The 23,714-nt window shown below is 33.3% G+C and overlaps 2 protein-coding genes across 2 annotated transcripts in view; both read left to right on the forward strand.

Annotated features, from left to right (window-relative positions):
- The first annotated feature begins 1,088 nt into the window (after positions 1-1,088).
- Positions 1,089-7,344, forward strand: LOC144853510 (serine/threonine-protein kinase ATR-like). Its single transcript, XM_078711204.1, has 12 exons — positions 1,089-1,143; positions 1,297-1,391; positions 1,952-2,128; positions 2,697-2,867; positions 3,323-3,435; positions 3,675-3,769; positions 4,128-4,242; positions 4,826-4,962; positions 5,389-5,555; positions 5,983-6,137; positions 6,631-6,768; positions 7,111-7,344. The coding sequence occupies exons 1-12, from the start codon at positions 1,124-1,126 to the stop codon at positions 7,342-7,344; spliced, it is 1,617 nt and encodes a 538-aa protein (XP_078567330.1). The 5' UTR covers positions 1,089-1,123.
- The window catches only part of LOC144853573 (serine/threonine-protein kinase ATR-like), a 30,964-nt gene continuing 14,323 nt past the window's right edge, over positions 7,074-23,714 (forward strand). The window contains exons 1-23 of the mRNA XM_078711281.1: positions 7,074-7,316; positions 7,703-7,802; positions 8,306-8,636; positions 9,019-9,086; positions 9,336-9,426; positions 9,639-9,733; positions 9,960-10,063; positions 10,497-10,595; positions 11,034-11,209; positions 11,760-11,892; positions 12,400-12,558; positions 16,349-16,445; positions 16,810-17,004; positions 17,726-17,818; positions 18,428-18,529; positions 19,112-19,381; positions 19,544-19,701; positions 19,838-19,957; positions 21,190-21,409; positions 21,974-22,042; positions 22,504-22,641; positions 22,768-22,922; positions 23,361-23,550. Coding sequence (XP_078567407.1) covers positions 7,800-7,802; positions 8,306-8,636; positions 9,019-9,086; positions 9,336-9,426; positions 9,639-9,733; positions 9,960-10,063; positions 10,497-10,595; positions 11,034-11,209; positions 11,760-11,892; positions 12,400-12,558; positions 16,349-16,445; positions 16,810-17,004; positions 17,726-17,818; positions 18,428-18,529; positions 19,112-19,381; positions 19,544-19,701; positions 19,838-19,957; positions 21,190-21,409; positions 21,974-22,042; positions 22,504-22,641; positions 22,768-22,922; positions 23,361-23,550 — 3,066 coding nt within the window. The 5' untranslated portion in view covers positions 7,074-7,316; positions 7,703-7,799. The remainder of the gene's footprint in view (positions 7,317-7,702; positions 7,803-8,305; positions 8,637-9,018; positions 9,087-9,335; positions 9,427-9,638; positions 9,734-9,959; positions 10,064-10,496; positions 10,596-11,033; positions 11,210-11,759; positions 11,893-12,399; positions 12,559-16,348; positions 16,446-16,809; positions 17,005-17,725; positions 17,819-18,427; positions 18,530-19,111; positions 19,382-19,543; positions 19,702-19,837; positions 19,958-21,189; positions 21,410-21,973; positions 22,043-22,503; positions 22,642-22,767; positions 22,923-23,360; positions 23,551-23,714) is intronic.

Genomic DNA, 23,714 nt, shown 5'->3' on the forward strand with positions numbered 1-23,714 from the left:
ATTTAATTTAGCATTTACATATATAAACTATAGGCTTAATATAATTAAGTTATTCTTTTAAGATATTAATTTATCATCATCTATATTTATATATTATTTGTAATAATTAGTCACTGGTTGGAGGTACCTTTTGCCTGAATAAATAATAAAAATAATACGCAAGGCAATTATTGACGCATTCCCGCAATAGTTAACGCTATGTTGACGCTTTTTGCACGACATAACATTTGTGTATTAAAAAAACGCCGACGAGAGGAGGAAAACCCTGACAAGTAAATCGCGTGTCGCGCGAAGTTTGATCTGTGTTTTCTTTTTTTAATGAACAGTAAGGGCCGTTATTAAGGGTACATTTAATATTCTTATTTTGGTTACGTGGAGTAAACTAGGCCTAGCCTAGTATATGCTATTATTATATATCTTTATTTAAAATTAGGCTAGCCTAGGCCCTAGCCTCGGCTAGTTTAGGCAGGCCTCCTGCCAGCAGGCCCATCCAGTCAACCACCATCCCAACCACCGTGTGTAGGCAGAGCTAGGCCTGGTCTGGGCCTAAGTACTAGCTAGTAGTAGTAATAGTGTAGCTATTCTTGACCTAGCTTAAAGTATGTAGGTTCTTGAAGGCTAGCATAGTAAATTAGTAGGCCTAGGCTAGTACGTTTAGTTTAGATTACTTGATTGAAGATGAAGTAATTAATTGGTGTGTGTGCCTTTTTGTTGCATGCTGCGGTCGGTCATGATGGTCTACTTTAACTAGCTAGTAGGGAGAGGCCTTATTAAATTTATTTATTAGAACGATCAGTCATGTTTTATAAAATCGACTGGTGTAGTACTGGAAAAGTAGCGGTGCTACTAGGCCTACTTTAGTTGTCTGCCAGAAGAATGTAAACTGTTTATGTGTTATGTTATTAATCAAAATAAAATATCCATCATCAACTAGGCTAGGCAATGGTTATTTCTAATATTAACCAAGCTACTTAACAGTACAGTGTCCAGGCCTAGTTATGTTTTTTTCCTCATGTTTTCTCACAGACGTAATAGATATTGCATCATGACGGACAGTCCCGCAACAAGCCGTTCTGGCAGCAGCATGCATGCATCATTGGATGACCTGAGAGCTTCTTTAAATATGTTACAAGACACAGACACGTAAGCTAAAGAAAATATAGATACGTTTTCCTTTCATTAACACCCTGTATATACAGTACTACCTATATTCACCATGGTGATTTTTTACCAATTTTCTTCTAATAAATTTTACACTAAATTTATTGTTGTTGGTGATAATATTATTTTACATAGAATGTGTACACAGCCAAGAGAAAGGGCAACCTTACAAACGGTGCGTAGAATCTTCTGTCAACTTGTGCAGGACCATCTTACAAACATAACTAAAGGTAAGTAGGCTTAGAGGAGAAAAAAAAAGTTGGTTTAATTTTGCCCAGGACATTGTATAAACACTAAACTAACGGAGGCAGAACAAATTTTTTATTTTCTGATCGGCACTCATGTTTAAATATCTGACTGTAAAACTATGTATTGTTTAACAAGATTGTGTTTTTGATAGCATTTTTGGTAAAATTGTGTCTTTCAAAGTTATATCAAAGAAACAAAGATTTTAAAGGGTGTCTAAAAAACTCAGATCTAGAAAACTCAGATCTCAGATATATCCAAGTTTTCTAGATCTAGATTGTACTGTATTTTCTTTATGAGTTGTAGGCTTCTACTACAAGTTACAATATTAGTAAGAAAAACATATATATAGTATTCATATAACATACCCTCTGATTAATAATCCATTTGATGATCTTAGTTTTCTAGTTGAAGAATGAAACTAGAAAACTCAGATCTTGATATCTGATTTGATTTCTAGATCTAGAAAACTCAGATATATCTAAGATCTTCTAGACACCCATTTTTATACCTAATTTTAGGAAAATACTTTTTTCTTACACAGTTTCTAGAGAATTGTCTAAAAAAGGAACCCCAGAAAGTGTAGTGATTCTAAACTTTATGAAATTCTGCATCCAGCAATTTCCACAAATATTTTGTTGTAGTGCAGTACATTCATCTGATGACTCGAATGGAGCAACCAACCAATCAACAATTGACCCAGAATATTATTTATGTAAAAGTAAGCAATACTTTTATGATGGTAAAATATTTCGTCAATATACAGCAGACTATCAAACTGGTTTGACAAAAACAGTATGATGTGCCCAAATATGGTAGTGGTATGACATCATCATGTCCATATATGGGCACATCACATTTATTTGTCACATAAATTTTAATAGTGTAGACAGAGCTTTAGAAAATGTATTTGTAAAGTGAAAACTCTTCTGTACAAGACTGTTCTTCCAGAAGGCCCAATATAAATACAATTAAAAAACCAATACACAAAACCTATAATGAAACAGTATCCAAACTGTATTATTTGCATTATTTGTAGTGGAGCTGTAGCTTGGTGGTTAACATGCTTGCCTTCTAATCCCTAAGTCCAGGGTTCAATCTCTTTCAACTTTACTCCCTAAGCCTCAAATGACACTTAGTTTATAAGCATGATAAATTATAAAATAGTTTATCCATCCTGCTATTGGCGAGTTACTCGGTGTTGGATGCGTTTGAAATAAACACATTTTGACACAGACTATTCTACATTTAATTTCCACTAATCAGTATCTTTGCTGTAATTTATTCAGATTTAAGCTGTTGGATTTTGTTAAAACTGATTCGCATTCTTAATGAATATGACTGTGAGCCAATCCACAGCCAAGTACAAGACATTGTATGTATTCTACTCAAGAACTTCAGGTTCAAGTGCCCACGAATGTTCCATGAACTGATATCTGATTTCATTGATCTTCTTACAGGTACATTTATACATTTTTTTAGAATATTTTAAAGTCCCATTCCCTATGTTTTTTAGATCTAATTTAAGGTCACCAACTACATTTAATGTAAAAAGAAATACTATATGGTCCTATTGCAATAACTATTTTCGTTTTTAAACTGTTAAAAATATGAAAAATAAATTGATTCTAATAATTTAAGCGGTCCGCTATAAATTCCAACATGCATTGCACGTGGATTGATATTTTCACACATGCTCTTTTAAAAGGACTTATTTTAAAATACAGTCAACTCTCCTAATACCTCAACTAATATATCTGGTTTTCCGGGAAAGTCTGGTATTCAGAATGTGTTTAATGGTAAAAAAGAATTTGGGACCTTTTGGACCTCAAGAAAAGTCTGGTCAAAAGAGTTTTTGATTTTCAGAGAGTTCGGTATTGGGAGAGTTGACTGTATCAAGCTTGTTCTTATTCAGAATTGAGTGAAATTCATGACAGGGATTTTAAAGGAGGTGAAATCCGACTCTTAGAGGAAGGCATAATATTTCAGTATTTTCAAGTTAATTCAAAAGATCTTCTGAAATACAAGGTAATTTGAACAAAATTGTTTTTAGGTTTGTAAAGTTAGAATCTATTTTATTCTCCTAAAGCTCTGTCTTCACTATCAAACTTTATGTGACAAAAAAATGTGATGTGCCCAAATGTGGTAGTGATATGCTTAAATATTGTAGTGATATGACATCATCATGTCCATATATGGGCACATCACATTTTTTTATACTTGTATAATGTGTAGTATATGAAATGATTTAAAAAATTTCTTTTTAGGATGCTGAAGAGGAGTTTAGTGTTCTATTATCAGAAGCCTTACCTCTTACTATTGAGTATTACTACAGTTGTTACTACTTACAGCTTTATTTCAGGTTAGTTTGCCTCTTTTATTTATAATATATACCTATTTGTATAGGTATAGTTTATAACATTATAATTATATAACAGTTTTATTCCACTTCTCATTTTAATGAGAAATTTATTAAAAAGAGTCATATGTATCATAAGAGTTGTCATAATTATGTCTAATTTAAAAAAAAATCTGAAAGGTTTTGAAAAATAAACAAAAACAAGACATATTATTACAAAGACAAAAATAGTAGAATAATAATTACCGGACAAGTTTCACGAATAATAGTGTCTCTAAGGATGGGTTGTACTGTATTAGGTAATTCAACTAATTTTGTAATTTTAATTGTTCACAATTTCATTATTTTTATTATTATTTAGCAACATTTTAAAAGACCTGATCAGTGATATCTGCCATCTTTGTGTTCGCAATGTTCCATTCCTCTGGATGACATTTGCTCACCAGCTTGATCAAGGTCAAATTCAGGTCAAACTAGTAAGTGTACATACAGCTCAATACTTTAATCTTCCAAAACAAATAAAACACATTTTTTCATCATCTGTTTATGAGTATTGTGTTTTTATTGATCTGTTTAATTGGAAACTGAGAACATTTGGTTTGGCTGCATCAGGCATTGTTCAGCACACTGACAGATGATCCCCTACGCTTTTTGAATAGTGTACCAAGTTCTTTATTGTGCGTTGTATGTATGTGAGACAATAAAGCTTTTCCTCCCATATGAAGGATGAGGCAATGAGAAGAGAGAAGAAAGAGTTTTTTGCGTAAGCATACATGGCAGAGAAAAGTGTCTACACTATAAAACTTTATGTGAAAATGTGATGTGCCCATACCTTATATGGGCATGATGATGTCATATCACTACCATATGTGGGCACATCACTACCATATGATATTTGAGCACATCAGACTTTTTTTGTCATACTAGTTAGATAGTGTAGACAGAGCTTTACATATGTCTGATATCCCTTGCATGCATGCCTAGAACATAATACTTTTACTTATATTTTGTAATGTTCCTAAATTTCGAATAAATCTATTTGCATATCATTATCACCAGGTGTCTTTAGATTTAATCAGTCAACTTATTGAAACATCTGGCTTGTATTCACAAGAGATTACTGACTACCTGTTTGAGATGATGGGAGGTTTGCTGCAACGTGTAAGCAGCAACCAGTGTGATGTTATGACTCCAATGTAAGTGTACATCAACACTATCATGGCTCAATTTAGTACTAAACCCAGTCTGCTAAAGATCACTATTGGCATCAGCACACTATTGGCAAGTAAAATCTGAAGGCAACTAGCCCAGTGAAAATGTGTGCATATTGCACATGATGAAAGACTAAAAGTAAATTGGCTTTAAATTGAGCTCAGATTGTTGTCTTTCAAGAACAAACATCTTTTTCTTCTGGGGAAAACAGTCATCATGTGCAAGCCAAAATAGAGGGACTCCTGCTTTTAAAGCCAGAATACTGTTTTTATCAAATTCTTTATTCATCAGTTGTTAATATACGGAATGTTGGTTGGGTGAACATATTAGCATTTTAATCGTTGTCACCTATACCTGTGAATTTAACCTTAAACAAGCTACAGATCTAATAATATATCTTTCTTTGACAGTGATAAAGAAAAGCTAGAAGCAATGTTAGGCAAATGTCTCCTCCAAGTGTTTGCTGTTTCACAGGATGATAAGCCACACTATTGTTTGTCGCCGTACAATATTGATCTTATGATGCAAACGGTAATTAAGTGCTTGGTTGAGGGCAAAATTCTACAAAGAGAAACAGGTTTGTTATTCAATATTTCATTTTAGAAGAGAAATGCGTTTAAATCCCATGGATGTATTTGTGTTGTGGTATCCCCAGCCCAAGTCTTGTTCCCATTGTTTTAAAGGTAATTGTATTCACCATTGTACCTAAAACCCTGCCTAATAAGCCAGTAAACACATGTAGAAAACACATACCGATCTTCGCAAATATGGACTTACCCTGGAGGTTCAGTATACACTTCTGGCTTGTGTACGCTTAAAAAGAAAGAGTAGGGGCTACCTAGGTGTTATGGTCAATTTTCAGCCCCTGTTGGTAATTGTAGCCAGACCATTCTACAAATTTTGGTTTCAGTATTTTCACTTAAAATTCAAAGTTATTTTGAATTCTTGAATGAATTGAAATTTGAAACCTACAATTTACAAAAAATTTATTTTATTTTACCTAGCAGATATCCTGAAGCACAGTATGTGTCATATACTGCATTACGTGTATTCATTTATACCTAGTGGCTACGAATCAACTAATGATATTCGAATGAAACGATCCAAAATATTGAACACTGCCCTCATCCAGTATATAGGCTGTTCCAAATCAACTCAGGTATTGTATTCTACTTTTCAGTGTACCATAAACCTTTCCATTTGTAAAATTACTTTTTAATAATAATATATTTATTTTCCTCCAAAAATATAAATAAATGCATATATAAATGAATAAAAAATATAGGCAAACAAACTGAGGAACAAGTTCCTATAACCTTAAAGGTTTTGACTGCCCTTAGAAAAGACAATATAAATTATAATTTGAATTTAGAAATTAAACTTGAGCTTATCAATTCAATTTTTATTTACTGTAGTTGCTCAAAGTTATTTGTCAGATACTTTATACTGTATAATACTGTATAATGTTTAATTCTCTTTACATATTCTCCATAATCTAGTTTATTAGTTTGCACACATTTAAAACTCTTGCAGTTTCTTATTCCATCTCTTGTTTTTGCATCCAACAAGAACATGGTAACAATAATCTTCCTCATAAATTATGTACACTTGAGAAATTGATTGTCCAAACTCAACATCTTTTTCTCTTGCAGTTTCTTATTCCACCTCTTGTTTGTGCCATCCAACGAGACCTTGGTAACACCATTCTTCCTCATAAATTATGTACACTTGAGAAATTGATTGTACAAACTCAACATCTTTTTCTCTTGCAGTTTCTTATTCCACCTCTTGTTTGTGCCATCCAACGAGACCTTGGTAACACCATTCTTCCTCATAAATGATGTACACTTGAGAAATTGATTGTCCAAACCCAACCTCTTTTTCTCTTGCAGTTTCTTATTACACCTCTTGTTTGTGCCATCCAACGAGACCTTGGTAACACCATTCTTCCTCATAAATGATGTACACTTGAGAAATTGATTGTCCAAACCCAACCTCTTTTTCTCTTGCAGTTTCTTATTCCACCTCTTGTTTGTGCCATTCAACGAGACCTTGGTAACACCATTCCTCCTCATAAATAATGTACACTTGAGAAATTGATTGTCCAAACCCAACCTCTTTTTCTCTTGCAGTTTCTTATTCCACCTCTTGTTTGTGCCATCCAACGAGACCTTGGTAACACTATTCTACCTCATAAATCCTCAACATCTGCATCAGAAAGTGATGGTGGAATCACGACAACAACTACAGATGTGAGCTCAAGTAGTGGTGATGAGAGATATGAAAAGGGCAAGGCAAGGTATCTGGGAAGGACGCCGCTGAAACAAACAAAGAAACGGTTGGTATCATTAACTTCTAAATTGTAACCGCATTTTAAAACTTTAGTTTTGTGCAAGATTGTGTGTGTACTCTGTAAATGAATGTTTGTTTTATATTTAATATGTGTGTGAAATGTATAGATCTGTATTTCTATCAAATTATGTATCTTAGCTTGATTTTTTTTAACTTAAACTGAAGTTGAAGAATAGATAGATTATTAAAAACAAATATTTAGTGATCTTTTGAAATTTTAGTTTGTTTTTTCTAAACCATTGGTGACCTGAGAGTCACTGAGGCAGGTTGAATGCATTTTTTGGTTGGCTAGCAACCATGCAGCGCCCTCTATCGTTGTGACGTCACACCCTACACTCTATATTTAACTGTTTATATAATTGATATATATAGACATTTAGAAGAAACTGTATCACCTAAGTACTCATCACTAGTCTTCCAGGAGATTACATCACAGTTGACAACATTAGTGGAAAAAAATGACGGAGATATGGTAGGTTTTAATGTGGATAATATTCCATTGCTGTCCTCTGAAAAATGATGTCACTTCTCCTGGGTTTGTCTTAGAAAAAATGTCAATTTATAAAGTACCAGTTATTAATTTCAAACAGCTGAAAAATAGAGTTTCTATGTTCTAATCCTAGATTATCATGCTTTCGTAAACGGAATACACGTTCCACTTGCCATAGTCAGTTAAATTTTACCATCCAACATTGATAGTAATAATTAATATGTAGTTCATTAATTGTAAACCAGTAATTTTAACTTACACTTCAAGACATATCAATATACTAACCGAAACCAGAGGAAAATGTTTCACTAGCTGGCTAATATTATCTTAATAAAAAAAATATATAAAATAAAAGTAATTTAGTTCTTTACAATTTTTCTTTTTTGACTTAAAATTTTAGCGCATTTTAAGTTAACATCTTTATAATTTTTTTATCAATATGATTTAGAATAAATAACTGAGATAAAGTTTTATTTACTTTAAAGATTGAAGAAGTTTTAGAAGGAATTCGTAGCATCATAGAAATTACCTGTAGATGTTGTGCATCATCTGTTACCAAGGAAACATCAACAGGGTCATCAACCGTAAAGGTCACACCCTCAAAACTCACACCCTCAAAAATGAAAACATATAGCCATAAAAATCAGCAGAAGAATTTTCTGAATTCTTGGTTAAATGATGAAGATCTTGGCTGTGTTTTTCAAAAGTGGTGTTCGACAATGCAGAGTATGATTTTGTATGACAAGAACCAGGACAGAGTTCAAAGGTGTTTCAGGGTCATAGTTCAGAGTATTACATCCCTGTTGTCAATTATTGGTAAGTTGACCATTTTGTGATAATTTAAAAGCATAAAAATAACTTCTGCAAGATATTCAAAATCAAATCAATCGGGCGCACCCAAACCCTTGATCTAAGCTTTCCACGTGTCCCTGTCTGCCATCGTCTGCTTTAGCTCTTCCATTGTGAGATCCGTGTCATTTTCCAACTGGGTGACATAGTTCATCATTGGTCTTCCTGCCTCTCAGTGTCCATGATTAGCCTTCCAAGTGTCAGTGTTACAAGATATTCACATATTATTAAAAGTTACTTTTAGTTATTAAAAGTTTTTTTAGTTATTGATGTTTTATCTTGCTACCATTGTGACATTATGCCATTAAAAATGTTATAAATAAAAGAAAAAGTTATCTTTTATTTTTAGATTGCTGGTCAGTTTCTGCATCAATTCAACACAAATTTGCCTGGTTACTTTCTTTACCATGGCTTGCAGTAAGTTCTGTTTAAATTAAATGTCAAAACAAAAAAGTATTTACTTACCTCATGTCATTTCTAAATTATTATTATAATATAAAGGTCTGTATACACTATCAAAGTTTATGTGACAACAAATGTGATGTCACTACATACACATATTTGGGCACATCACACTTTTTTGTCCAAATAGTTTGATAGTATAGACAGAGCTTTATAATGGTGTTTTAGAAGTGATTATTTACATGCTTTCTATGTGTACATCAGATGGAGTCAAGTTGGCTAGACTTGAAGATCCAGGGTGCTATTTCTTCTAAAGAGATTGGAGAGATGAGTTCCAGTCTGGTTGAAAAGACTAGTAAGTAAATTATTCTACTCAATCAACTTAAGTAAATCAAATCCTATAATCCTAGTTAAAGGGATAATTAATTTGACTTTTTAAAAATAAATTTACAAAATATTTTTGAAATATTTTATTATTAGGCTTGTATTTTTTAAAAATATTTTTTATATTAAAATATAAATAAATATTTATTATATTTTTTTATGTGTCTTTACTTTTATATTTAGCTTTGCAGAATAGAAGTCTCTGTATTCAAGGTTTGAGTTTATTTCCCAGAGAGATAGCAAGTAAATGGCGTACGCATATCTTCAGAAACTCGCTGGTAATTAATTAATTAAAATAAAATTAATCAAAGTACATATACCCTTGAGTATTGCATTTTTAAGAAAAGTACTGTAAGTTGAATACAACGGGAGAAAGAAATTCTGCTGACCTTTTTAATGCTGTTTTATGTCTAATACAATACACAAACAATTGTTCAATTTAAATATGCTTCTTTTAAAAAAATCTAATATATGTGTAGTAATTTTTTTTTGTTACAATTCTAGGCCAATGAGAATGAGGATGTCCGTCAAGCTGCAGTGAAATACTTTCCTTGGTTGCTATACAGCCTAGGTCCAAACTCCAGCCATCTTGTTTTTGATCTACTCCAGTAAGTGACTATTCTCCAACATGAAGTACTTGAGCCACAGCCCCCATGTTGGGGCCTGTGACAAATTGAATTTTGTTAAATGACACCCCATGCCCTGAAGTGGTACTCGCGCACATAAAATTCATGTAAATGGCACCTCTAGTTTGCCTGAAATGACACTCTCAACCAAGTTTCTATGGATTTTTCATGATAGCAGCCGTGGTACCTCTATGCATATTGGATATGTCATGGTTGGGGGTTCTCGCCCGACCATAAAACCCCCGCTGGGTGCCTGATGTACCAATAGCATAATGTCCAAGAATTGACTTGAACCCATGCCTCCCACATGACAGTGTCTGATATCCCTCACCATCGCCCGCCAAATGTCAGCCTCCCCACAAACCTAAACTTTATACCAATATATTATGTAGTTATATCTAATGTATTTTGACAGTGTAATGGTTAAAGACAAGTCTATTAAAGTTCAAGAGGAAATGTCTAAATCAATTGGAAACCTTGTCTGTACTTTGTCAAGGCAGACCAAACTGAAAAGGTATTGTAGTAATTTTTATTTTATTTTATGCCTTTAGGCACATGTGGCCTAGGATTACAAATATCCTATCAGATAGGTGGTAATCCCCCTGATACGGGGGTTATTTTGTGAACCATTTCACAGAGGTAACCCCCTGCTCGTCTCGAATGATCAACTGGGTTCTTTAAAGTGCACACAGGTTATAACTGTGTACACTGGACTTACGGTTTATAGTCCTTATCCGAGAAGACTTGTTCCACCACCAGAACTAGGAGCGAGTTGGCCCGAACCCATGATGCCGATATTGTTGGCTCTTTAGGTACGGTAAACAGTGCCTCTGCCTTAACCGCTTGTCCATTTGACTCACTTTACTTTAGTCCTAACAGTATAATAACTTGTGTACAAATCAATATAAATTTTCTCAAACTTTAAATAATTAAAATACTATTCTCATTTCAGAAAATCTAGTTCAAGTTTTGATAATGAATTATACATGCAGATATACTTACAATGTGATGTATGTTCCAAATGTGAAGCCAAGCAGACAGATTCAACAATAAAAGCCACAACTATTGAACCTGATGCCATCTTTCCCTTCGTACAATTGATAGAGGGCAGCACAGATGTTCAGTTAGGTAACACAATCCATTTCGGTTATTGATTTCATTTATTTTCTATTGATTTCAATAAGTTTAAAACAACACATAGGAAAGAAGGAATGGCAAAAAAGGTCGGAAGACCACTGTTGCCACAACAACACTAAAAGTGTACATACATAAAACATAAATCAATATAAACATACAGTATGATTGTAAACATTAAACAGGCATCATAACAATACTGAAATATTTCTTTTCTTGAGTGTTTATATCTTCATTCTTTTTGACTACACATAATTAATATACCTTATATTTTCTGGTACTCTGTATTCATTGTATGGCCATATTTAAAAAACATAAAGTGACCTCTATAATCTTTGTATTTACACAGTTATATTATAAATGTAATGTTTTTAATAACCAGTGGCTGTATTCACCAATGACAGTACTAAGGTCAATAAATATTTAAGGATTTTCTGTAAAGTGGTATTCACTTAGGAGAATGTTTAGATTTTAAGTGTAAAGTTTTTTCTTTAGACTAAGCATGATTGTGATAGGCTACAGGTATTTGTATATTTTTTTACAGCTTTCATCAGTAACATTGATAGAATATTTCGACACCTAAATCTGCAGACGAAGAACACTGTCGTGTCCAATATGCTGAATGCATGCTTTGATCTTATAGAGAATACAGACTACAACGTCCGCCTCGCATTCAGGTACGCTAAGGTCATAAGGTTTATCGCAAATAGCATGATTTCTCGAGTAATGTTAGTGCATAATGGGAAGAGTTTGGGAGCAATCGTCACGCTGCGGATAACAAAACACGTACGTACGTGTCATGACTCCCAAACCCTTCCCATCATGTATCACGCACACTACCCTTATTGTTAACTATGTGAACAGAGTATAGAAATTGCTCTGAAATCAGAACGTAATGTCCTGTGTATTTTTAAGCATAGATTATCAACCAAAAAAAAAATGTAATAATAATATGAAATGTGTGGAAAAACAACACAATTTAAGGAAAATTAGAAAGCCCATCTGCATATTGTAACCAACCCATGTGCTACTATACTCAAATGAGGTTCTGGACAGTATAGGAAGATGATGATATGACAGTTGGGAAAGTAGTTCAGTAGTCCATATATTTTTAACACAGAGACCTTTTCATGGATAACATTATTATTTGTTGATATAATACTGTTTTTTTCTTGATTTTTCAGTAAAACTGTACACTGTGTTGTTGATGATAATGGATCAATCAATAAAGAGAACATAGAATCTATTGTAACAAAGCTTAAAACTGCATTCCTGTCGGCCAAGTCATCTGGAAATTGTCGAAAACAAGAGACTGTTGTTCTGACGATAGGTCATCTTGGAAGGTAAATTTATAGATTAGGATTTTGGTTTTGAGGGGGAACAACCAGAAATACTATTTCAACTGCGTATTGGGTGACAAAACAATTGTTTATTAGCCCACACTCTCAGCCTGAATAATTAGTAAATAAACTTAATAGTTCCCACACTGTTATTTTTACAATGAAAATTATTTATTATAATAACCTAATTAATACATAATTCAATCAAGACATCTTGTACCAAGATGCCATACAGTTATCTAGGTAGTAAACCAAAATAAAAACTATAAATCATCATCTACAGTAATTGCAAATTTATAGTAGAATTATTAATAAATTTAATACATTTTTACATTTTTTGTCTGTTCACATTAAAGCCCTGCAAAATAGTGTAATTTATCACCACAGATTTCTAACAGACAATTTATTAATTTCTATGTTTAATTAGACTTCCGTTTTTTTCCCAGAATTTTTACACCGATAACCGATTCATAACATCTTTATAAATTGTACTATAACCTTACATAAAACTAATCTATACTATAGAAAACATATGTATTAACCTTTTTGCCTTCACAATTGTAAATAGTTTTATATCTCTTTTTCTTTCTTTTTGTTTTTCTTTTATATTTTATTTTTGTTATAAATATGTTTACTGAACCACTTTGGAAATCAGTACATTTGTTGTATTGAAAGTGTATTTCAGTTTAAAGAAAGAACAAATAAAATAAATAAAATAAATAAATAATCCCTTACTTTCATAGTGGGCTACTACTGTACATTGATGATTGTGCTCCTTTAATAAGTTACTATTACTATTTACAAAGAAGGAATTTTTTCTCTTAAATAATAAAATATTTTAATTGTGTTATTATTTGCTACAGCAATCACACATGGGTTGTATGAAATAATACATAACTGCTGTGGATAACTAATTCCATCGTTTTCATCAAGTCTTTTGATAAAATTTCCTTTACTACCAAATAGTTGTAGTTTGTTTTGACTTGCTATGATGATGTTATCATCCTCATCAACTACAATTCCTCGTGGGATCATCACATTACCATCTTTTGATCCTTTAGTAATAAATTGATCATTTAAAAGACTATATTTGGTGTCATTATTAAATAATGACACTCTGTGGTTTTCTTCATCTGATACAAGTACGCTTTTAGTTTTTGTAAGTGTTACATCAGAGTAAGTATGTGTTTTGTATGTAGGTGTTACGTAAGGGTATGTAGATGTATAGTTTATTGTTGTTAAGTGCTTACCACTATCAATGTCAAACATTAACACACACCCAATCTTCAGATCTGCAACATATACAGCATTACTTGATTCATCTATGTGAATACCACATGGGGAACCCAATACACCTGTACCAATGCATTTTATCAGATCACCATTCATATCACATACTTGAATGCATTTATTACCAACATCACTGAATGCTATGTTGCCGTTCTTCATTTTGTACATTCTGCTAACTTTCATATTTATTGGTAGTGTGATCTTACTTACATATTCTCCTGATTGTTTGTACTTGTGAATTTCATTTGTGCAAAATGAAACCAGGAAGCAATCATCATCATCACACTTTGCTACTCCTAGTGGCATACTCCCTACATTGATAGTATATGAATTGATTGTAACATTTCCAATATCGTTTTTATTCAATAAATCAACGGGATGTTTGTTTTTGTGAAATGTAATTTGTCTATTCTCATTTTGTTTGATATCTTCAGAATTATTAATTTGATCCATCAACTTATTTAGTACAATCTCACTTGATTTCATAGCAGTTGCTGACTTGCTTTTTAACAACTTGTTTAGGAAACTCAAGTTTGCATTTAATTCAGAATTTATTGTTGTTAATTTTTTCAATTGTACATCATTAACTTCTTTTGCATTTTTATAAATAACTCCTACTTTTTTCTTCATTTCATCTGCTTTTTCCTGGATTATGTTTATCATTTCTTGAACATGGTTGTCAATATCTGTGAGACTTGCCTCTTTGCTTTCTTCTAGTTCGTTAGCATTCTTTGTAAGTACTTTAAGTGCATTTTCTGTTTTTTCCATGGATTCATTGGCAGCTTTCTTTATCTCTACTGAAGTTTCCTCAAACATCTTGAATGCTGTTTCAATGTTAATTAATTCATGTTTTCCATCTACTATTGCGTGTTTCATTTCAGTGCATTCTATGCATATTGGTACTTTACATTTTGTACAATACATCTCCAATGGTTTAGTATGAGAAAGACACAATGATGGAATTAGCAATGCAAATTGTTCTTGATTCATCGATTGCACTTCCTCCGCAACAATTAGCGTATGAGTGGCTGTTATTGGCAATACTTTGTGGTGATTACTACAAACAAAACACAAGTAATGTCTGCACTCCTTACAGTAGTATGTTACGCGTTCTCCTGTTTCACAAACACATTTAACCTCATTTTTGTTTTGTTCATGTTGTTTGACAGTTTCTAAGAGGTTGTTAAGAAACGTATTTGGCACGAGCTTTTGAAGCCCTCCTACTGGAATAGGATATGACTTGCGACAAATAGGGCATGTTAGCTTACCGTTGTTGGTTTGAACCCATTTCTCCAAACACTTCAGACAGAAAGTATGGAGGCAGCTAAGTGATTTAGGTTCTTCTAGCCTTTCGTTACAGATGGAACATTCTAGTACTTTTTCATCTGAAAGTAGATTTACATCGTTGCTACTAGCCATCCTGCAATAGTAATTTCTTTATGTTATAATAAATCCTATTATAGTGGCTGTTCTTCTCTAGCCCTCTTAAGTGTGAATAAAAGTCACTAACATAGATCCACAATAAACCAACTACCAAACTGAAAACTGTTTATATACAGTTCCACTTAACTATACATTGAATTAACTACATAAAAACAATTCAATATATTTAAATACCTTATACATTCACAGCTCAATAATGTATCTAACTGTATCAAAACTGATCTTTTACAGCAATTGAATAAATTTGATCTTGTTCTTAGTATTTGACCAGAGTCATGTACACTTCATGTGACGATTTTGAAATGAGTAATACAAAACACGGAACTTAAGCCATACAATTCAACACCGTATTGCATAAAAATTGTATTATGTTGTAATAATGACGACAGTGCCAACTGTTACCAGTATCGTGTTTTACAACACCTTGTCATTTCCAATTTTGTTCAAAAAGAAACAAAAATAATATTAATACAGCTTTACAAATAGTACAGTACTACAATTACACAATATTTCACAATGCATTGTTCTTTACCTCAAAGCCCAACAACATGTGGTGACCTTTTTCTACAGACTTCCGAAATTCAGATATTTTGTTTTTTCATTTCAGTGTTTTAAAACTCTTACATACAAGGGTACTGCACATGCAGTTTATACGGAAATCATTGAAATCAAAACTTTCACAAATTAGAAAATAAAAAAAAAATTCATCAAATATTTTTAATAAGATTCAAATAAAAGTTTCCCATTTGTATTTAATTAATCAACCTTATTAACACAAAGGTTACAATAGATGAACTAAAAGAAATTTCAACAAGTACCATATTGGCGTTAATATTAGAAACAATACCATACACAACAATCAGACAGCAATATTATAAGTAGAGCGGAGTAGTTGAAAAGTTTACAATAATATGCATAAACAATAAAAGTTGCCATCACTGTTACCAGAATATATTATGTTATCAGAATATATTACTGTTAACTAATACTATATGCATAGATAAACAAATACAAGTAATACAAATATATAATAAATATTGATATATATTTTTTTTTTAAGAGTTGCAGAAGGTGAGCTGTTACTGGTTGCTGTGTTTAGTCTTCTTGAGAGCTTGTTGTCGTCGGCTCCACTTGTTAAAGCTACAGCTTATATACAGGTTGGTTACTATAGTAAAAGGTGGTAATGTTGCTTGGTGCCTTGCTTAAATCTCAGGTTGTTTGGTTCAATTCCAGCATTTAGTTATTTACTAGGATATTTAAACTAGCATATACCATATAAATCTCAATCTCACCCCTTACTTCAGGCTTTTCTTAGTAAATCCATTATAAATATGCAATTTCCCTCAAATTCCCAGAGACTATATTTAGTCATATACTGTATTATATTAATTATAGTTTATACTTTTTTTTTGTTTATTTAATTTATTGAATGTTAAATTCAATAATTTCCTATATATTTTTTAGGGTATATAAAATTCTCTTTATTTTCTATACTGTGTACTTTTTATTTTATTTCGACAGCTTGAAGAGTTAGCAAAAGCAAAGAGTTTAACGATGTCAGCACTGTATGTTAAATTTAAGCATTCGGTATGCAAATTCCTTATTGAAGCATTACACGAAGCACATTCCATCAGTGACAGTCAAAAAGAGAATCTTTCCATCATCGCAGAAATCTCCCGAGTGTTTACGTTTAAAAATATTAACTCCTTTCTTGAAGTAAGCTTTCCATTTTATGAAAAAAAATAATGTTGGTTTTTATTTCTACTAAATCTGTTACTGAAAATGAATATTCTGGAATATATATGTATAAAAATACAATTCATCATCCATTAAATACAGTAGAAATTTTATTTTGGAAGTCTTCTAAGGTGACTCTTTTAACACTAAGGAGACACACCACACAAAGTCACCTTGTGGTGAGCGAGTGAGTGGCCGAGCGGTTAAGACAGCCGAATGGTAATACTTAGCCGTAACGCAAGTGTTCAACCACTCGCTCCATGGTTCTGGTGGTAGAACAAGTCTTCTCGAATACTAGGACTATAAACCCTAGGTCCAGTGTACACATCTAGTTCATGTGAACCTAGTACATCCTTCAAGATGAGTGGAGGTTACCCCAGTGTACTAGTATACACACAGCCACTGTCACACACAGACACTTCATAACTGGGTTCTCTGGGAGAACAATCTTTGACTGAAGAGGCCACCAGTTTAAAGAATAAATAATAATTAATATAATTTGGAGACACAATAGATTTTTTGTTAGCAGTCTGATTTGAATTTCCAAAAGGACCAATAGAACAAGCACAAGCACCAAATCAAATCCATGTTGGGTATAAAATTACAGTATTGTACCACGCTTCAAGGGGCATACTGCAAACTATAATCGACCAATAAACCTTATATTAAAATCACTATTCTGCTTGCCTTTCTTATTTAGAGCTCATTGAAGTTTACCTTACCTCATATTGTAAGCAAAGCTACTCCAGCAGCATCATCTGTGCTCAGGCTGATTGCAAAAACTTTAAATAAGGTATTTGAAAAAAGCAAAATTATTAGTTTACTAGGCCGAAAAATGTTTCTAGTACTAGTACTGGTTCAGGTAACTGTCTACATAGAGACATCTGGTAGCCATTGACATAAAGTGTACACAATATGTTTTTGTTTTTGAGAGTGATATACCACAGTTTGTAAATGAGGAGACCAGGTTTTTATGTATTTTATTTATGGGTAGTACAGTATCTTCAGTACAATGACTGTTTTACTATGGTGGTCCGGTATACAGTACAAAAACATTGTCAATTGAAATTGATTTGAAAAATTACTATTATTATGTGGGGGCGTGTGGTGTAGTGTGTTGGGCGTTGGACTACTGATTGTGAGATCATGGTTCGACTCTAACTCTCGCCGCATTGCTTGTATCCTTAGGCAAGACACTGTACTTTACATTTGCCTGTCTCCACCCAGGTGTATAAAATGGGTACCAGTTAGATCAAGACACAACATTGCACTGATTACTAGCTGTATTATAATATATATTATACGTGTTTGATCCAAAAAATGACCAGGGTGATAATGTGCACCCCATTGAGAGCTTGCTTATATGCGCTATATAAGAATGAACTATTATCATTATTTTCAGAGACACAGGGAAATGTTGGTGGACAATTTCAAGTACATTTTCTCATTCCTTGTAAGGACATGCAATAAAGCTGAGCTAGAGACATCTCTTCACTACATTGAGGTAAATTGATGCAATTATATATTTTCACAAAATGGCGATTGATCTAATTATTTAAAGAAATTAATAAATGAATAGATAAGGAAAACAAAAATAAACAGTTGGTTTGATGATATTAAGCTTGTTTTCCACTTGGCGAATATATTTGCACAGACATACCTTTATAAGCTCTATGATTGGTTGTTCAATTTTTTGCGTCACTTATATGTATGAATGCACATTAAGACCAACTCAGATAGCGTTGTACGACAATCAACTCGTCTGGAGAAAAGTTAATATGTTTAAAGGCGATAACCTAAAAACTACGGCCAACTCTATCTCAAGACGATTCGTCTCGTCGGAATTCAACTCAGACAGCACCGATGAGTCAAGACGTTTGTCGGGCCTCATCGTTACAATGCTGTCTGAGTTGGCCTTTAGCCAACACTTTCTATTTGTGTAAATTGATTCGGCTAATGGAAAAAAGGCTTTAGGAAGAGGTTAAGGTGCCCACAAGTAGTCCAAGACATGTACAGCATTGTGGTTAGATTTGCAAACTTGATCAACTGTCGAAATACAGTTTTTGGAACTTTCCTAATCTTACAGCGTGAGACCGATGTAGAGATGGGCCGGTTGATCCGCATGGAAGTCCAGAATCTGCACAACCAGTTACTCCTCTACCTTGGACAGAACTTCTTGCAGGTGTTCAATGGTCTGGTTATGCTAGCCTCTAAGGATGAAAATTATAAAGGACCTAAGCCTATCACAAAGGCTGAGAACATGGCAGACTTTTTGCAACCAAGGCTACTTGGCATTCTAGCTTTCTTTGATTCACAGCTGTTGACCAATAGCATTGCTCTAGAAGACAAGAAATTGGTAGGCTTGCATTTGATCTTTTTTTTTTCCATAAATTCTTTGCCTTTCTCGCATGAGTTCAATGGTGAATTTCAAAGATACTAAAGATATTTTAAAAATGCATTTCATAGAATGTTTTTGCTTGTAAAAATTTTTTTTTTAATCATTTTAATATTTTTCTAGGCCTTGGAAAGTTTGGTCTCAATTATGAAGTTAATGGGAGCAAAGCACATCACAACAGTGAGAGTCAAAGTAATGACAACCCTAAAGATTAGCTTAAGATTCAAAGAACAAGGGTTTCCCATACTGAGCTGCAGGGCATGGGATTGTTTTGTGAGGAGGTAAGATTTTACCTGGAAGTTGAATTTCTTTGTTTATTTTATTTTATTTATAGCAGATATAACTCATACATACTACTACTACAAATGAAAATTGTATTTATTAAAAAGATTATTATTCATATGTTCATCTTTCCAGTGTGGATCTACCATCGCTTGGTCCAATGTTAAGCCAGATAGTTATCACTTTGCTTCCCCTATTACATCAACTACCAGAACAGGTGGCTAGCATCTACCATTATCTTATTGTAGAAAACAGGTAAAAACACATTTTTTTACATTTATTTATCCCAATATGACTTAATTTATAACTGGCAGTCTTGTATTGTATGTTCACAAAACTTTGAGAAATGATTCTAGGTCTCCTAAACACTAACACTAAATCAGCAAAATTTTGTTCGGGATTTTTGCAATATTCCCGCAGCCGGGATTTTTGGGCTGTATTTGGTAAAAATATCCCACTTGTTTATGGTAAAATTTTAATCAGGATTATCTTGTACTAAGATAAAGATTAAACTGATTCACATTGCCATAGTAATTGGCAACATTTTGGTCATTTGATTTTGTTTATGTATACCGTTTCTTTCTCTTTTTTCAGAATAAAGTATGTGATAAATCGAGTACTGTTGTACAACTGATAATTATAATAATTGACTTGATTAACCATGTTGTTTGCTTTACTAACAATGTTCATTATTTATTCGATATGATTATTTTTATTAATATCGTAAATGATTGAACAACCGATCTGCCGATAATATGTCATAGATATTATAATATAGCCAGAAATGTGAGATTTCCAGAACCCTCTGCAATACTCATCCGGCATTATTAGCTGTGTTCCATCTTTTATGATTTGTTGTTTATGATTTAATAACGAGTTAAAAACAGCAATTTGGAGTTGGTTTTTTATGTTATTGTTATGTTTTCATTGTTTTTTATGATATTGGTTGACCAAAAGTTGAGTTTTATTAACTTGTGAAGGTATTAAGCTATTGGTTTCCTAGCTGATGAGTGCAATATGCGCTCCTACATAGACAATGTATGTTTCGTTTTATGCAGGACATCCAATCAATAGTCACCTCCCTGACTTTAAGAATCAAAACAGCCATAACATCATCGACAATATTTCCCCTTTAAATCTTTGATAATTAATCATTCTCAATAATAATTTTATAATATAAAATAATCCTTTTTTTAAAGTAATTGTCAAACATTTTCTAAATAACTTAAATGAAGGTGATGATATGATTTTCCTAGGATAAACCCATTTCAATTCAAGTGTTTTTCACTTAATGTTGTTTTCGAAATGACTCCTACAAATATGATTATTATGTCTCTTATTAACGAAAAGAGAGCGTAATATATTAAAGGTACGTACAATGTGTTTTTTTTTTACTGATTATACGTTTTGATCCAGAATTTTTTATGGGAATAGTCTTAAACAATATTATTTTATTTCTAATACTGTACTATTCTATTATTTTCTAGGCAAGTGTTAAGCTGTCATTTCCATGAACTCTACTTCATGCCAGAACTACCTGAGCTGCAAGAGGTTCAGAAGATTCTCCAGGAACATACGGATGATCCTAGAAGTCAAACAGACTTAAGAACCCAACTAAGCCGCTCTATCAAAGCCATCACTCACGAGAGTATGGATGTCAGAGTTCACGCTCTATCTAAGCTGAGGGATCTTTTGCGTGATAACCAGGTACTGTAAATGAGGCTTGGTGTTAATAATAATAATTTCAGCCAATACTATTGATTCATATATTGAGTGTAATTTAAATTTTCTAATGTGCAGTCAACTTGCAACAAAATTTCTTACCCTCCTTGGCGGCTCTATTTGGTTGCTGATTGCATTGTCACAGGTTCAAGTCACTCCTCAACCATTGTTCTGGTGGTAGAACAAGTTCTCTCGGATAAGGACTTAAAACTGAAGATCCAGTGTACACATTTGGCTCGTGTGCACTTTAAAGAACCCAGTACATCTTTCGGAAAAGTAGGGGGTTACCCCAGTGTACTGGTCAATTCAGACCCTGTAGTTTTGGACAGACAAACGAGCGCCGTTTGGTGGCAGCACTCTTCACGAAGGGACCATTAGGGGAGTAGGTGATGCTCTAGAACAAACCTAAAGCTCTGTTTACACTATCAAACTAGTTTGACAAAAATATGGTAGTGGTATCATGTCTATTTTATGTCACATAAAGTTTGATAGTGTACACAGAGCTTTAAGCTCTTTTGAGAGAAAGTTTTACTTGTGTGTTTATTCCAGGCATCTTTCCATGAGTTTGTAATTGGAAGTGAGACTGTTGACCCAATTGTTTCCAAGCTTGTAACAGTTGTAAGTATTTTTCAGTTTATAAAATTTCTTTACACTTGGCAATTTAAAATTGTTAACAATTAATTAATTTTGCTTTTAATACACATATGGTTTTTGTTAGAGTTTGGGTGGGAGACCATCTGGAAATATCAGGTGCTGATATAGAGCTGTTGTCCTATTAGGCATTTGAAATGAGGCATTTGAAATCAGCACTGCTGACTCTTATGGCAGCCCTGCATCTAGCATCTGCCTCAGACGTATTGGCCCATGCCTTTCCTCTGGTCAAGGTGGGCACTAGACGAGAGAATCCCTTGGAGAATGATAGCCAAAGGTGCTTTAAACAGTTATGGCTTAGTTTCATCCATCATTGAGATGAATGTAAAAACTAATTGAAATTGTCATTCATGACAGACGTTGGCCTAAACAAAAATAAAACAGGTTTTTGTGATATAAGAAATACACATTCTTCTTTTTAAAAATAGATGTTGTCAGGGTGTCGGGATTCGAACCAGACAACTCGTAGTCTGTATGCAGAGTGTCTGGGAGAACTTGGAGCAATTGATCCTGGTAGATTAGACTTCAGTTCTGACAGAAAAGAGGGGAAAAATTCTAAATTCCAGGTGAGAGTTGAATCACGGTCACATTAGGGAGGTTTCGCACTGCTATGAATACGATATTGAAAATATAAGTGTTCTTTTTGGTTATGTGCCAAAACCCAGAGATTATTGTTTCTATATTTTTTTTAGGGAGATGTGAATGATATAAATTTTGCGTTTAAGCTGATAAGTGAGCTAGCTAGAGCCTTTCTAGCAGCAGAGGACACAAGAGCTCAGGACTGCTCAGCCTATGCCATACAGGAACTTCTGCAGATATACAATTGCCAAGAGTCTAAGATTGACAAGTAAATATTCATCTTTCATTTGATTTATATGTGGCTGTATTCACCAATTACACATATACATGACATATTTTACCTAGGTCATTAAATATTTTAAGTAAGGATTTCCCTTACTCACTAATAATAGAATGTTTTTAGGCATGCCACTTTATCCTAAATGTTAAATGGTGAATACGGCCACTGGGTCTCAAATAAACTCCACATTGTATTGTGTACAATTTCTCTGTCTCTCACATTGGCAGATAATACAGCTTACGTTAGTCAATCTATCAACCATTGATATGTTTATCTATTCTTGGTAATGCTCTTAATTTAAAAAATGTGCAGATGAAAATGCCATGTTACACATGTACACCTCAATAGACAGACTTACCAAGGTTTATGTTGTGATACATAGTACAATTACTTATCTATATTGTATCTACCTATTTATCTATTTAGCCCTGGCAGTAAGCTGTGGAAAATGTTCCCAGAGCACATTCAAGAGATTATGCTGCCATTGTTACACACAAGATACGTGCCCTCCCGCCAGTCAACCTGGGCTAGCCTTACTAAGCCTATCTATCATAGTAAAAGAGGCAAGAACTACAAAGAATGGGTCTGTACATGGACAGGCTACTTAGTGAGCAAGGTAATAGCATTCTTTCTATTTAATGTGAATTACTGTATTTATTCGAATAAACAGTCTAGGGGTTTTAAGAGGGTGGAGGGATGCGTTTATTTTTTGGGTGTAAAATGGTTACATACATACAATCAAATAACCCTCAATATATGAAAAAATGCAACACAATTAAT

This window comes from Antedon bifida, chromosome 10 (genome assembly GCF_963402885.1).
Source record: "Antedon bifida chromosome 10, ecAntBifi1.1, whole genome shotgun sequence".
NCBI lineage: Eukaryota > Metazoa > Echinodermata > Crinoidea > Comatulida > Antedonidae > Antedon > Antedon bifida.

Excerpts from the sequence above, each read along its gene's own strand:
- LOC144853510 (XM_078711204.1), top strand. The coding sequence starts at position 1,124 with ATGTTACAAGACACAGACAC. Across the intron at positions 2,129-2,696 it reads AGAATATTATTTATGTAAAA|ATTTAAGCTGTTGGATTTTG; the intron begins GTAAGCAATACT and ends TAATTTATTCAG. Across the intron at positions 6,769-7,110 it reads AGTTTCTTATTCCACCTCTT|TTTCTTATTCCACCTCTTGT; the intron begins GTTTGTGCCATC and ends TTTCTCTTGCAG.